At 38.4% G+C, this 17,323-nt stretch overlaps 1 protein-coding gene across 5 annotated transcripts in view; it reads right to left on the bottom strand.

The window, feature by feature from the left end:
• RUNX1T1 (RUNX1 partner transcriptional co-repressor 1) overlaps positions 1–17,323 on the bottom strand; it is a 113,698-nt gene that overhangs the window by 22,893 nt on the left and 73,482 nt on the right. For all 5 annotated transcript variants that reach the window (XM_082288958.1, XM_082288956.1, XM_082288955.1 and 2 more), the window contains 4 exons: positions 13,319–13,500; positions 5,327–5,577; positions 4,017–4,102; positions 3,184–3,385 (listed from right to left, as the gene is read on the bottom strand). In XM_082288958.1, the coding sequence (XP_082145084.1) occupies positions 3,184–3,385; positions 4,017–4,102; positions 5,327–5,577; positions 13,319–13,500 (721 nt within the window). The remainder of the gene's footprint in view (positions 1–3,183; positions 3,386–4,016; positions 4,103–5,326; positions 5,578–13,318; positions 13,501–17,323) is intronic.

Genomic DNA, 17,323 nt, shown 5'->3' on the forward strand with positions numbered 1-17,323 from the left:
GCTGCAGACCTTCTGATGTGTGCCTGCTCCACTTATCTAGAGCCACAGCTGCACTCAGTATGGTTATAGATCTTGTTTATAACCCACAATGCTGAAGAACCCTCATCTTTAATTTATCCCACTGTGTGTATTTCAGTATACAGTGTCTGATATGTGTAATTATTCACTATTAGGATGAAAGTTGCAGTCCTGCTGCAGTATGTAGTACTGAAATTCTTCAGCAGAAATGGAGGAGTCAGATGATGTATTATTCACTTCATAGACCATCACAGTTAATCAAGTGAATATATATAAAGTCTGAGTCATTTTTAGACTTTCATAAACATGTATTATTCAGACTGAAAAGAATAGACCCATCTTACCTTCAGCACACTCTTGGAGAATAATGGGAGCTTGAAACCTGTTGTAGCTAGCTAATGTGTGTATTAGATTACATTGCATTAAAATGAATGATCAAGTATTTAATTTCTTAATTAAAAATATCCACAGAAAAATATTGATCAGATACTGCAAACTGCCATGCTCAACATGATTTATAGGAATGTCAAATTAAAAGAAGCACAAAATCTTTGGCAGGAAAAATGGCCTACTGGTTCAAAATGACAACCAGAATTTTCTTCAATTACTTTTGAACTCAAACTATCCATGCTAGATTTCAGCTCAGAGTTTTTCAGCAAGAGCTATCTATGCAGGCTGTGGCATAATGTTTGAAGTGAGAAGTTATCACTTCGGCGATGATATTCGAATCATAACGAAAAAGAAACAAAGGCACAGATAATGTAGCCACATGGCCCCCTCTTTTTTCTCCCTTGCTAGTGGAGATGACAAGATGGATTTAAAGGGTGGATTACCTTGTTTAAAAAAATAACCAAAAAAAGGTACAAAGGGGAATAACTGACATTTAGAATCTCTGTAGCAACCTCCCCAATATTTACATGTTGTGGTACTTTAATTAAAATATTGGAGGAATTTTGCAATCCCTTTTCCTCACTTCAAAACTAAAATAAAAAGCCCTAAAGCATCTCAAGGCTCACAGACAACTGCTTTAGTTTTATTATACCTCTTAATGTTAGAGGTTTTCATTTTGTTAAGTAGATTACTGCAGATTTGAGGAAATATAAAGATTACCTTTCCATAGACTCCAAAGTAAGTACTTTCTCCCTGTCATGTCAGACATAAAAGCATTTCTTACCAATATTTATGATTGACATGGATGGTACATCACTGAAGCAATCCAGGTTTCCTGTTTGTGAGTCTCAGAAGTATTTTTTCAGCCAAATAACCAAAATGGACATGTTATAATTGAATGGATGCACTTCAGCCAGTTCATTTGTATCCACAGTACTGCAGAGCTGACTGGTGTGTCCAATGCCAAAGGCTATGCTGTATAATTATCTTTTAAGCCAGAAGACTTTGCTGTTTCCAAGAATTCTTCTTGACAAATACACAAACAAAATGCTAATATAGGGATCTAACTGTATGCTTGATCTTAATTTTATCTTTTGTACCTGTTGTTGTGGTTATAACTATTTTTATTGGATTGTAATATTATAAAGTTTTGATGAACGTCATGAGTTCCAGTTTCCTTGGGGATATATAAATACTCAAGTTACCTTCCACTTTTTTTACCTACTAACTACACAAGCACTGCGGCCTGTCTGTTTTTGCACCACAGCTTTACTAGAAAAGTGAGCCACTGCTTTTGATCTACTCACAAGTGTTCCTCCTGAGGCTGCAGATGTGATTGACGTTTCAGATGCCATATTTATGAGTCTTTCTTTACATTACATTTAGCACTGTTCTTACAAGCCATTACATGAATTCTTTCTGAGAAGGGCTCCTCTAGGGACTAGACTTATTAGTGAACTTGGGAACAGCATTTCCATAACCCTTCTTTCCACTGATTGGAGCACATTTATAGAGCTATTGACTCAGGTAATTTGACACACACACACACATAAAAGATGTGTTTGTTATCAAGAGGCACTAAATATTACAGTAATAACTCTAGAGATTTACCAAGAGAATGATGGACATGGGATTATATTTTTCTGTTTTTCTATTTGCAACTAAATAAATTTTTGACTTAGTAAATTATTCTTAAAGGCAAAAGGTAAACACAGTTAAAAATAAAATATAGTTGCAAAAAAATAACACACATATGCAATTCTACTAATGAGCACAGTTTATGATGATTTTGAGTAGATGGCATTGGATAAAATTTATTTTTTTATAAGACAGTAATAGACAAGCAAGCATAGTCTCCTGTTGTCTTCAAAAGAACAAGAACAATAAAAAGGCATCACCAAGATGTTTCTTTACCATATCTGCCATGAAAATGAGGAGATGGGGTAGCAGAAGGCCAAAATACTAATAACTTACAGAAAGCCCCCAAAGTAGAAGCTTCTTTTTATAGACCAGAGTCCTCTTAGAGTAGTTGTGTGAGGTACCGTGCAAGTGTGACTGTGAAGGTTTGCAGGGGTGAGAGCCTGAGAGCCCAGCTGTTTGGTCCTTATTAGGCAGCAGCAGCCCACTCGGCTCAAGCTCTGCAGCTTGAGTCAAGGCCTGCACAGCTTCATGGAACTACACAACAAACAGTACCCAGACTACCTCAGACACACCTGCACGAGCTGCAGTGATGGACACAGACCTAGGAGGATCATATGAGCATGGCTGTGAGCATCCCAAATCTTGCTCCTTTCTTAAACAGAAACCAAGTACAGCTAAGAAGTGCCTATATCTTTACAACTTTCTTCATTTCCTTAGAAAGACAACTTCCAAGTCATTTGATTTGAGAAGGTGAAAGCCCTCTGTTTCAAAGTGCAAACAATCCAGGAGCACCTACAGATTTTCTTAAACAATCAGGCAAGAGGGGGAGTCAGCAGGGACAGAGTCAGTGCACATCTCGCTGCTCTTCCGCCCCTACACGACCGTCTGTCCTCCCTCCACCACTCTCAGACTTTGCTGAATGGAAAGCAAATTACCAAGCATCGCCCAAAAACACTCAAGCCATTCCACCCAGCAACACCACTGTTAGGGCATAAGAGTTATACTTAATTCAGTAGTCAGCAGAGTGGAATCATCACTATAACAGAAGAATCAGAAGAACAAATGCAAACATCATCTATCACTTAACTGAACTCAAAGAGAATCAGTACATGATTTTCAATAAAGACACTGTACCTAATGAAACTGGATCTGGATTCACTGGACTCTGCTGTCTGGAATGACTACTGCTGCTGTTACTGCCTTTTTTTAAATCCTCCGCATCACTGTACCGCCGTATCCAGTAATTCAGCTCCTCACGGTCTGCTTCTTGACATCGCCGTAGGACAGTGAGAGATCGCCTAGTTTTTTCCACCATGTCCATTATACAGTTCAACAACTATTCACAGCGGTGGATGGAGCACAGAAACAAAGAAGAACATTTTATTCACAGAGTGACATAATAATAAAGAAAATGTTGATGTACTGAGTGCGTGGGTTTTAATAATGAAGGAGCCCCTCTCTGTTAACCTCAACTATAGCTGAAAAATTCTAGACTTGTTTCAAGAATGACAATCCTTTCCTTTTTAACAGGTGATCCTAAACTATACATATAGAGACTTACAGAAGAAAGAGCAAAGACAAGGAGAAAACAACTGAACAGGCTGTAGTCCTACCACTAGTATTACATGGCACCACAGAGGACACAAGATGTGGTCCAGAACTGATGCCTACAAATTTTACAAGAGCTAATAAATTCAGGAACAAATCCAAGCCCCAGATCCAGTGTTTATAGACAAAGTCCATACCTCTTTTGGCAGACTGTAATAATTAGGACACTGCAGGACACACTTATCAGCAAGGCCTGGTATGAACTATCTAGTGGGGAACATCAAGCCCTCTAATTTAATCAGCAAAGCTTTCAAAACTTGTTTTGGAATTCAGACATGTTTTAAAAGAACAATTTTAAATTCCTATCTAAGAAGGGCTCCTTTCAGACAATAATACATAAAAGTATATTTAGCCCTTACATGGTCAAGATGTTTCCACTCTTCTGCCCATTCTCTGTCTGTTAGCCTGTGATCAATCATTTCTTCTTGACGTGTGCCATGCAACCCTGCCAAAGAGGAGCAAATCGTGTTTACAATGTTGGGAGTCCTCTATGGGGAAAAAAAAAAGCAGAAAAGAAAAGAGCCTATAGACAAAAATATCATACATTATCTGTTCTAGCATCAGGAATGCCACCACAAAAAATAGGCTTCTTAAAAACTTTGCTCTAAGTTCTCTTTAGTACTTTTCCCCACACAAGATGCTACTGTTTTGTTCATTTAATGTCTTCAATTCTGTAAGTTCTATAGGTTACAAGATGACCTTTCAAAAATGGACATAACTCTTTCTGACGACATACAATTATTAAAGACATAAATATAACATAATACAATATATAATTTTTCATTTGCACTACTTGAAGTCAGCAAGGAAATTATTTGGTAACTCAGTGCATCAAATACTAGCTGTACTTCAGAGAGTTGAAAAAATATTAGTATAAACTCTGTGTTATTTCCCTAAATACAGTAATTACTACCATGTCAACAGAGCATCATTAAGGGTTCATCCCTTCACAGATGTTCAAACAACATGTGGTTAAAATGTAGCACATATATCAGAGCAGCTGACAACATGATACAACCAAGCCAGTATTTATTATCAACACTCAAGGGGAACCAACACTTGTTCTTTGTTTAGCCTCCTCTATACAGATGCTGAATATTTCTAAGTGTTCCTCTCTTACTGAAGATGTGTTTAAAACAAGGAAGAACACTAAGTGCAGATGTGAAGTAAAATCCAAGAGCATCAGACATCCCATTAAACCAAACAGTGCTGCATGGGGTGTGGCTGGTGCTTCTGCTGTTCACATCCTCTGCAGGCATCCCCACGCTCTGGAGATGTCACACACAAAACACTTCTCTGAAAGATAACAACTTTCTTCTGCTCTAAGCTGCAATCAAGCTATATTGATGTTGCTATCATCACAAATCTGGCACTAGAAGAAAAATAAAAGGCTTTACCTATCCTTGCCTGGCATACATCTGAGTGTCCACTTCACTTATGCAGCTTTGAAAACAGAGGTTCCTCCCCCTTCTGGCCCTCTTACTTAAGAGACACAATTCAATCCACTTTTACAAATACAGATCTGAAATAAGCCATTAGAAGCAGATGGATGGACAAACAGCCATGAAGCCTATATCTGAACAGCAGGTAAAAAGGTCCTGTTCACAAAACAGAGTTACAAGGGGAACAGAAACCTAAAAAAGCAATGCAGAAAATCAACGTGCCTTACCCATAGGTCTGTTTCTGTCCCTGAGGTCCCTGTGATTGGGGTGTCTGTATGAGTCCCTGTAGTGGTGGGCAATGGCCATATCATCCAAACGATAATGCTGAGGTGGAGGTGGGGTGGGATGAGGCAGACCATTGGGCTGATAAGATAAGCCATTATTTGGACTGTACCGCTGGCCTGGGCTAATAGTGCAGGGCCGCTTGCTTGGATGCTCTGAGTGCAAAGGCTCTCTGTCAAAGCCATTTTCTTTGGTTCTGAAAAACAAAGCAAAGGAACTTTAATTCACTTAGTGAACAGAGCTTGGGAACATGCACCCCCACCTACACATGCAGCTTCAGGAACTAAATTTTGTTCTTTCACTTTGCTCCAAGTGTGTGGTGTTGCAGAACATTTCATAACACTGCTGATTTGAAACATACAAAGGATTCATTCACCTTGTCTAACCATCCCTGTAACTTGAGAAATACTAGCGGGGTGAGCCTTCTGATGGAGCCACTTAACGAGGGCCTGGAGAGCAAACAGCCTTTGCTGAGATCATTGGCTGATGGGGTGGATACACATGCAATTGCACAGGTGAAACAATCAACTGATACATGAAGCTAGAGACCAAGAAATTCCTATTTTCTGTAGTGCTATAGCTTATAGTGATTAGGAGAAATCTGCAGTTTAAGAAATGTTTTTTTTCCAAGAGGATACCAGACAGTCTAGCAGTGCATGTCAGCGTGCTGAAGCTCAGCGTGCCATGAACTCCCATCAAGATAGGTGTGACACTGAGAATTTGGGGTAGAATTGACTTAAGATGATGAGAAATGCATCCTTCAGAGAGTTTTGCACCACCTGGGCTATTCCGGTCAAAGGTGCTATGACTATCATTAATTTTGCAGGAAGATGAGATTAGACTCAAGTCCTCAGTAATGTTCAGAATTTCCCACTCCATTACTCTTAGACAGGGGTTTTATGCTCAGGCAACTTGGAAGAGCTACTGAGGGTTTCTTATGTTCTAGCTACGCTTTAATTCAATTCAAAATCAGCTATTTCCAAAGCAGTCTCTACTGGACACCTCTGCTTGAGAACCTCGAACTCATACTGAACTAATTATCCACTAAAATTTAAAAAAAAAAAAAAAAAAAAAAAAAAAAAAAAAAAAAGACTAGAGTTACTTCAGTGGGTTCACAACTGTTTTGTGGAAGTTTCGTTTCACTGAAATATGGGTTTTTTTTACCATGTGAATAAAGAAAACCTACAAAATATTAGCCTTGATAAGAAAGTTTATTAGGTATAAATATTGCATTGAAGTTTCAGTCCTCCCTCCAAAAACCTTTATTAAACTGCTGATAATACTCCAGCTTTTTTAAAAAAGAACTGGAAGAAATGGATGGCATAATGTATCATTCCTAGTAATAATACGATTTTTTGGCACTTTGAGAGAAAGGTAAATTTTCTTGTTTGCCTCTTGTTAAAACCAACTGCTCTACAACAAACCTTCCACCAGGAAACAACCACCCTTGAGGGACTGTCTGGGGAAGCAGTCAGTGTATGAAATGTCGCCCCTTGTAAATGGCAGGTTCACATTTACTGCCATTGAGAGGAAGGATGAAACCAAATCATTGTCAATATCCTCTGAGAGAGAAGATCAAAATAAGATCTTGTAACTAGCAGCAGGAAATTAAAAGATGGGCTTCACTGTTTTCAGGAGTGAAGCAATTTCTCAGAGACCTCACCAAAATTACTAATGCCAGAGAAGCTGCAGGTATATATATTTTATTAAACTGTAACTTGGGAAAAAGGGCAGACTCTTTCACCAACACAGCAGGACATCTATTCTAATTTTGGTCGGATATAAAAGACATACTTTGCTAAAGTGGAGCATGTACTTTGTTCCAAAAGAAATACAGCATGGCTGTGAGAACTCCTAACCAAGAAAACTTGAGGTCCATCACATATTTTTTATTACTTTTGGCATGATGTAACTGCTTGCAATAACTCTCAATAGGTGGTGATGTTTCTGACAGCTCTTCAAGACAAGTTTTGTATTTGGTTGCTGGTGTGTGTTTTCTTTGCACATATGTACTCAAACTCAGTATGCCAATCTTCCAGTTGTCAAAATACTATGCAATCAAAAGAAATGGACTTTCCTGTCTGTACAAGACAAGCTATTAATTCGCCTAAGTCCTTTAGTGCTACAGTTAGAATGTTCTTTAACTTAGATGAGTAAAAGTCAGAAACAGCAAACGATTAAATAACTCATTGACTTTTGATCACTCAGTGCAGGAAAAGTAAAGGCAGAAAACTGGGACAAGTGGGAATCCAGTTCTCCTTTTCTGCACCACAGCTTGATGTTAAAATCATATATTTTCATACATAAGTATATATTTGCACCTTAATGTACAGGTATTTCTGTGTTTTTTAAGAATGCTTTGTACTTCATTACCTTAACTGCAATGCGCTGCTTTAGCTTGGAAAACACACCAGGCATATCCACTGAACTTTGACTAACACAGAAACTAACATGACTGCTGAAAACACATTTACCGAAATTAAAATCATGTTTTTGCTATTATGCTGGGCAACAGCTGCCGTGTCTTTTCTGGGTGTTAAAATTTAATTCTAAAATTTGTTGTTATATTTTCTGCACTGACCAAATAAAACAGCTTAGCAGAATACCAGAACGAGACTGTACATAAACTCATTTTATGTTTCTGACCACATAAAATATATAGAAAAAAGGTAACAACTTAGAAAACCTCATCAGAACAGAAATCACTGCCATATTTACTATATCTGAATATATTGACTATAGTGATAAAAGACAAGGTACTGAAGAGAACCTTAATTCAGATGCTCTGAATTCAGCCTACTAGTCTGCTTCTCAGCACAGTCCTACTCATTCTTTTAGGTCTCACCCCCTCGGGGCAACAGCATTTCCCCAGATGCCTGAGGAAGCATTCCTGTTTCCCAGTAACTGGCAGGCCCATGTGAATAGTAGTTCCAAATATAACACCATCACAATTTTAATCTGTTTTCATCTGATTTTGCAAAGTAACCACAAGCTGTACAGTGAACATGTAGGAAACATAACTGACACTTACATTTTCCTTGATGTGCCTATAAATCAACACATTTGTTTGGAAAACTGGCAATATGATAGAGTCCTTCAGCTATAAACAAACAGGGGTCATTTTACTTGAAGCCATGATTTACTCAGATTAAAGACAGCAGAATAGACACTACTTTTTAGCCTGTACCCATTTAATTGAATTTATGTTGTTTGTAGGTTGTAATTTCAGTTTTAAATGATTGCAATTTATGGATAATTTCCTGTGTAGAAAATCTGACCATGCAAAACTGCCTTGGCTAGAAAATTAGGTTTCACCTGATCGAGAGTATTACACTAATTTCAAAGAACACTGCAGTCAGCTTCAAGACTGAGACAAAGCTATTCATCTACTATTTGTGCAAGATGCTTTGATTTAAACTGATTTCCACGAATAAAGGTTTGATGAACCAAACAAATGATAATGCTTTGCTGGAATAAAGTAGCTGTTTATAATACTGTGCTATGGAAAAGATTAATACTGCCTTGTTAGCAGTTCATATTATGAAAATTCTTTTTAAATTCTTCATAATTACACATGGCATACAAGGAGCACAGCTGTAAGAGCTGTGAGCATCCTTCACCTTACTGAGATACTGAGGAGACTCTTCAAATAAGATTTACCTAACAGTATTATCAAAGTTGGGCTCTGTGCCCAGGTACCTTCAACATGTATTTCTTGTCATAGGTTCCAAGTGTACTGCAACCACAGCACCACTTTCTAAAGTCACAATACAATCATGGCCACTTTTGTTTTCTTCTCACTCAAAAGAATGCTATTCTAACAGAAGTTTTTGCTATCCTATATCCGCTTTGTAGGCAGCTGTCATAAATGTAGAGTCACTATATGACATGCTCACATGCCATCAGCCATTTCCAGCAAGCTCACAGGATTTGTGTAATTAGTACAAAGTTTTGTGTGGTTAATATATTTAAAATCATGTAATTTATAATTAAGCATTCATTCACCAAAATAAAACCTCACTGTGGTCCAAGTTGCTTTGCTTTACTACAGTACAACGTAAACTCCAAAACTTGTAAACAAAATACAGTGAACACTTTGTTCATAACATGTCATGAACAAATTACCAAAATGTGTTGTCTCCTCAGGTGTCAGCTTTCCTCTCTTGCAGTGACTGATGGTTCCCAGTGTTATTACAGAAACAGATTGATCTTTTTAATGAGCTAGTTTAATAGACTCCAAAATCTCACCGTGGCTGCTCATCCGTGTCAGACCATATGCACCAAGAAAACATTCAGTAACACACGAAGCTCGGCTGTCAGATTGCTCTATAAAACCTCACATATAGTAGACTTAGATATGCAGATAAATAAACAGAACTGGAAAATGGATATGCAAAAAAGGTTCTGAAATTATAAGCAGAAAAAATTACTGTATGTGGACTTTCTTTAACAAAAAATCATGAGGCAGCTGTGGTTACATGTAACACATGTTCCACTTTCTTTGCCTAATCCTCTACTGTACTCTGCCCCTACTGGAATCAATGGTATGCAGTTACCCATGCCCAAATGAAAAATAAAAATGTGTAAGTATATATATAACATACACATTATATACAATGCATGCATGTATATATATATATATATATATATATATATACACACCTCTTCAATCAAAATTACTCCAACTGCATTTAGTTCTCCTGGAAAGATGTGGCCTTTGAGCAATTTTTTTTAATTTACGAGCCATGGAGTAAACCTTTTCTTAAAGTATGTCTGATATCTTCTGCTTTATTTTTAGTAGCATATTTGAAAATTACTTATATATCTACACAAAAGGTATATATATTTCCAGATGTTTCCTTATGCTCCTCCGTAAACAATTAAAATAATTAATAGTGCAATGAGTATAAAGCCAGACAAGTATTTGGTTTCAATACTCACTCAGTGTAGGCATGTTCTGCCTCTGAGGACAGTTTTTTGTGGTTGACTTACTTAATCATAATGAAAAGGTATGCAGACTCCAATTCAGTAAATTTAAGAATCTTTCCAAAAGCATCTTGTTCTTTTTACTAAATCTGTTGTACAAATGTTCTTGAGTGCACAAGACAACTCCACTGAACTTGGCTCAGCAAACACTGCCACGTATTTTTTCTGTATAGCTTTTATTATAGTCATAGGCAATGAAGAAGTAGATGTGACTAACCAGTGACAGGGTTGCTTGACGCTGAACAAAACCAACTTATTTTTTAAGCTCGAGGTACCATTCCAATGGGTGCACTGGGTGGTCTCTTTTCACGTGAGCATTTTGCATTACAGCAAATAGTTGGAGAGTCAAAAAGAAAGCATGGGTTTTTCTGAAACACCACTTCCCCAGAACTAAGGAGCTGAACTTCAGGCTGCAGTTGACAGAAATTGCCGCACCTTGTAGTTTGCAGGCCAGTGGGACACCCCACACTACATCCTCCCTGGATCCTGGGAATTCAAACACAGGCTCTTACCCACAACACTGGAAGTTAAACTGTCTACCCCTCACCCCAAAAGCTGCATTACTATCTGTGGAGGAACTGAAGGCTCCCCAAGTTGTTCACAGCCTAAGAGAGGCAGACGTCAGTTGTGAAACCAAAGGCCCTTGATTTCACAAGCACAGACTTAGGAATTTCAAGACCACCTACCTATTTTAACTAAAAGGAAATGCTGAGAACAAAATTCGTAAACAAGACCCAAATCTTTCTAGGTCTGGGCCTCAGTTTTAATTAAAAGATGAAGGCTGACTTTAAAATCCAATATTCTCCTGACCTGCTGGTCCCTTTATGGGCTAATCTTATGTCCTTTTTGTTATAAAACCAATACAGGGTCTTTCCATTACAAAGTTCTTGTTCTGGTCTCTACCTGCGTCATCCATTTTCTCCCTCACAAGCAGGACTGAAGATAACACAGGTGAGATTGTACTTACTACAAAATAACCAAAATTCAACACTGTCAAACAGGATTCAAATAGAGGGAGCATTATTCCAAATGCTAAGGATGAAAAGCAAAGGAAATACTTTATTTTGCATTTTTCCTTTGTAGCCCTGTGGGAGATGTAAGTAATACTGCTCTCTACTAACAGGAAAAAAAAAGTGAGTTAGGGCTGTCAGGAAGGCACATCTCTCTTCTCCGCTGTATTCTGTCAAGCAATACCTCACTGGCTTATGAGATAATTTCATGTGCTTATCTCCTTGTAGGAAAAATGTTGTGTCTGCTACTGACACTGGAGTACAGCATGCTAACATTTAAGTTATTCACAAGATATTAAGAGGCCTTTTTAACAGATGTTTTGGTACACTACTCTGAAAAGACTGAGGATATACAGAACTGCCCCGAGGTGCTAAATTTCAGCTTTGGAAAAGTTATTTCATTGCACATAGTAAGAGAATACACATAAAATGTCCAAAAATTAATCATCTTTCTGGGGTGTAGAGATATGCTTAACCCCAGTAGCTGCTTCAGTTTGGTCTACTTGTCCGGAAAAACCGGTGAAAAGAGGGTAGCTACACCTAAAATGAGCTTTTCTGCTTGTACCTTAATTTTCTTGTCTATCCATAGTGATTTTTCTGAAACACAATCTCAGGCAAACTAATTTCAAATACTTTCACATCTTTTTCTATCTAATGGCTATGTGACTTTAAATTTTACTGTTCACTTCTGGCTATGAGAAGACCTAAAGTTTTACCGTGAGCTTTCAGACTTTGTTTTCTCTTTATTTCTGTCCCACTCAAGCCTGTTCCAACACAAAAATGTCACCTGTACAAAGTTACAAGGCTTCTTGACTTCACAAATCTTCATCTTTTTCATTTAAAGGATAACTAGGACACTTGCATACCTCAGGCATACAGGTAGCAGTATTTGGCAGAACAGCATAATAGAAGTTTTCCACACTATAAAACCCATGGCAAACAAATCAATGAAAAATACAATACTTGAATCTCCCAAAGGTAAAATGTAAATGCCAGTTGAATTTCTAACATTAGCATAGGAAGACAGTTAAAAGTAAATAACCACAAGAGTCATTTCCTTGTAACACTAAACAAAGAACTTTATTCCAAAAATTAAAAACTGTTCCATACCCCTAAAGCTACTGTACTTCACACACATGCATTTGCTTGCCTCATTTCTGCACGGACTCTTCTCAGCTCAACAACAAAACAGATTTCAGTGAACATTTCTCCTCTTTGAAAGAACTATCCTTATGCATATTCCATGTATGGTTATGGAAATATGGCATAGCAGAAGGAATCAAAGCCGTGACTGTGCTCTGGGGTTTGCCTTATACTTCCCAATATAAATGCCTAGCGACTCTCCTCACATTTAATGCTGAGTTCAACAAAACATCAAATGCAAAGGACTCATATATGGAGCTGGCATGATCTGCTGCTTGTCACTTCATGACAATACTGTGCACAAAACACTGCAGTACTGGCTGACCATTACTTCTGTGTGGATATGACCACAGTGTGTCCTCAGGTGACTGAATCAGTGTGTGCATGTATTACATTTATATACACAGGAATACATATGAGTATGTAGTTCTCTCTCTATATATATGTGTAAGTATGTATACATAGACATGCATAAGCAGGGCCTGTTATGAAAAGGGCATGGGATAATGATTTTAAGCTAATAAGAGAGTAGATTCAGACTAGGTATAAGGGAAGAAATTTTTAATAAGGAAGGTGGTGAAACACTGGCACAGGTTGCCCAGAGAGGTGATAGATGCCCCATCTCTGAAAATATTCATGGTCAGGTTGGATCTGAAAGCAGGACAGGACCCGCACCCAGGGAACACCATCCAAGTATCCCCCCAACACCCACCTGCACGCTCCCCCCTGTGGTGGTGGAGCTCAGCATCTTGGACCCACAGACACCGGGCAGGGTATGAAAGGAGGGGTGGTGCTCACCTGTCTGGAGTTCGCCTCTTCCCGTTTTCGTTCACATCGAGAAGCAGCTCTGAGGAGTCAACAGGTGAGGTGGTGCTGGCATCCAGAAGCAGCTGTTCGTGCTGGGCGAGGTACTGGGCTGGGTTCTGCTTGGCTAGCCTTGCACAGTGCAGCAGCTCCCGCTGCAGCAGGGGCAGATTGGCCTGCAAGAGTGTAGCACGTGTTAAGAGGGCAGCTTGCTAAGAGGGCAGCTTGCAAACAGTTTCAAAAGAGATGAAGAAGAAAAATCAGAGGGAAGCCTGCTCTAAGTTGAAACTGTTGCCATCATTCCCAGCGAGATTTGTTTAGGTTAGCTGCCTGAAAGCAGGCAGCCTCCAAAAGTGGCTATAGCTGTACTAAACATGCATGGGAGGATGGGACGTTACTGAAAATGTAAAAGAAAATTGTAAATGCTGTGAGAAAACCAGGTCTGAGTGCCACCCTTTTAAAGAGGGAAAAAACACTGTCTTGGCTGATTTTTTTCTGCTTTCTTACTATATAAAACCTGATTTCCTATGGAGCAGCTGTTTTCAACAAGTGACAATCCTTCTTCGTTTCCCATTCAGAATGCAGTTAGTACTCAGAAATTGTCTGAAACCAGGGGATCTGCAACTCTATAAGCTGCCTCAGTCACCATTCTTTGAGGGCCTTGGGGAGAACAGGATTGAGAATAGGATTGCCCTCAGCTTTCCCATTACACTTGCAGTTACACATTAAGATAGAGATTACAACAAAATCTTGCGTTCCAGAGCTTCGGTTAATCAGCTGGAGGGCTACAATCTTCCTCCTAGCCAGATGTAGCTTGAAGGATTTCTAACTGTTCTTTCATGGCCCCACTGGGACTTGGGTCGTGGCCTGGAGATTACCAGGACTCAGACAAAGAGAACTGAGAAAATGATCCCTGGGCAGCACATTTTGCCCATCTACTGGGGTCAGACTTAGTCATACTTTTTGCCAGAACAGGTGGAACTATATGTCCTTTCCCTCTGCAGAGATAGTTACACATCTTGGGAAACATCTTCCTTTCTTTGCAGCACATGCCAACATCGATCCTAAGAAAGGCCACTCATTTTTTACCTAATTATTTTTTGTACCACCAAGTGATGTGCCTTGACCTCTCTTGTTCCATGACTACTGCACAATTAATTTTTCACCTCAGAATTTTCAAGTATTGGATTAAATCTCATAACCGCTAGGAACTGTATATAAGACAAAGAACTTCAGTAGCTTCCTTTGCTTTTGAAATACCTCCCACTTAAAAAATCCTAAAACAAACAAAAATCCCTTATTTTTTTAAACAGGAAAATACTTTTGAAGTCAGAAATTTCTGAAAGTAATGTGCATGGAACCAAACAAAAAGCAGATGTTCTGAGAAGTTTTGAGCCCAGGATCTTGGTAAATTACTTTATTAGCATTATAACAATGGTAAATGCTCCAACACCTGTTGCTGTACCGTAAGAGCAGAACCACTGCATCACAAAAAATGCCAGAAGAGAGTCAGTACATATGAAACTTATAACAGTGGAGAAAAAACTAGAAATTGCTATCAGTTATTCATCTCAGGATGGAAAGACGGTTGTGGAATGTGGAAATTTTTTCAGACCTACCTAGAACAGAAATATTTTGTGAAAGAATCAAATATCTGTTTTGTTTTGGTTATCAGAGAGAGAGAGACTGTGTCATGAGCAGGGTTTTTCACTTGTTTTAATTCCACTGTTTCTTTAAAAAGCTGACACAGAATCCAAGTCAAGACACCCAACTACCTGAACTGCCTTGCATGGCAGAAAATGGTTGGAGAAGTTCACACATATTTACAAATAAATATCAGGAAGAAATAAAAGAATCAGATCTACTATTTGAATAGTGGTGCATACTTAAAAGATGTATCATCACATCTCAGCAGGCCTGTGAGGTAGAAATGTGAAGACCCTACCTAGGAGGTGAGTAATGAAGAAACAACACATTTGTGTTCCTTATCCACTATCACAAACAAAAAAGCACCTTTTTAATATATAGATATTCCTAGAGACAACCAAATTTTGAACTGTTCAGCAAAAACTGTGATTTACTTGTTTTGCTTCTCCTAAAGAAATGTTCATTCTTGCTCTTTAACCATAAGCGTGAACATTTGCAGATAAACTTATCTAAATAGATTGAACAGATTTTGTTTGCACAGAACAAGCATGTACAGCTTTTAATAAGTTTATTAAACATGGATATACTCAGTTGTTTAATTTTTTAGAAGTTAATATAGAAAACTATGATTGACATGCCTTATAATTTGGGTTTGTAATAGCATAAAGTAATATTTGGACAAACACTTAACCTGAAGTCAAGAAAAGCTGTATTTAAAAATTTATAGTTCAGCTCAAGTATTTTCAATCTGCTCAAAACATTATTCTAAACAATCTTTATTAAACCATAAATTAATAAACAATTAGTTTGTTGGGAGAAAATTAATCAGGACCTCTCTCTAGGTAGGTCAAGTGTGCAGACTGCTTCTGGTCACCATGGCCCTGATACACAAGAACTAGTTTTTGGGAAGATGACAAGAACTAATTTTGAATGCAGAATGGAACATCAACATTCTCCCTACTGTGAGCAGGGAGAGATGAGACTCCCAAGGCAACTCAAGCGTACTCATAGAGACTGAAACCAACATGGCCTTGAACACAGAGGGTTGTACAGAGATTCTGCTCTGACAGCAAAGGGAGTTCTCTACACCTGCAGCGGCACATTGCTACTGATGCCTGTAGACAGACTTCTGTACCTCTGTACATGAGAGATACAAGCCAGTTCTCAACCAGAAAAACACTGACTGCAAACAAACATGACATTACTGGCTTACACTACCCTAAATTGTTGACTTCAGTGTCTGAAACATGCTCCACTCTTGTTTTGACTGGGCATTATATCCTTCAAGATTTAGACAGTATCTTCACCTCCTCCATCAGCAACATAAATATTCCAGTATTATAATTTAAATTGAAAAGGCTTCATTGGAACATAGTAATACATTAGGCTTTGATGTTTTTATAATTCCAAGTTTAAATAAATTATTACAGATGTATGAAAAAATAAAGATATAAATTAAGACAAATTTGTTCAGAGAGCCTGAGTAACTCAAAATATTTATACTGATGCTTAAAACAAATATGCACAGCACATCTATTGAAAAACAGTGTTGGCAGCACTGAACATGTACACCATGTACCACTTAAATTTAATAGATTAAATGCTGCTTGATATTAATATAGAAAATATGCACAAAAAGGCCAGTGAAGGTTTCTGCAGTTGAATGATCTTATCTTCCTCTGAACCAGAATCAGTAGAAAGATAAGCAATTCGATGACTATTTATTATCTGTAATAGATCAGCGCTCCCTGGCGTGAGGCACCGCACAAACACATGGTGAAGAGTAGCTTCTTTCCCAGAATTTTTATTACAGAAACACAAATATTGGCTTCTGTCTGCAACGTAGCGTTTGGTAGACCTAGCAATCTGTAGTGGCTCTAGACCAGACAGGATATACAGTGTGTGAAAGGTTTCAAGAAGGTTTGAATGACTTGCCTATAATCAGGTAACACAGAGAGGCAAAGCTGGGAACAGAAAATAGGTCTGGCTTCAGGACAAGTCTTTGGGACAGAAGAGACTGCAGGGCCCAAGAGTCTCTCTCTTGCTGTGGAGCATGGCCGAGAGCCTAACTCTGGTCCTGGGAAGTGATATTGCCATGCTAACACAGTCTTGAAGACAAAAAAGCCTCTTAGCGAAGATTCCGTCCCAGATTGCTTTGGTCGATAAAAAATACATATATAAAAATTACATGTATTTGCCGGGTGTTCCATCAAGAAGTACAGAAAGCTTTCCATCTGGTCCCTGCTCTGTAGACAGCTTGGGTTTTTTCCTGCTACAGAGTGAGTAGGCAGTTTGGCTGTGAGAAAATATGTCCTTAAAAATACTGAAGTACCTAACTACTGCTTTTGAGTG

The sequence above is a fragment of the Coloeus monedula genome (assembly GCF_965178545.1).
Source record: "Coloeus monedula genome assembly, chromosome: 1".
In the NCBI taxonomy this organism is placed as follows: Eukaryota; Metazoa; Chordata; class Aves; order Passeriformes; family Corvidae; genus Coloeus; species Coloeus monedula.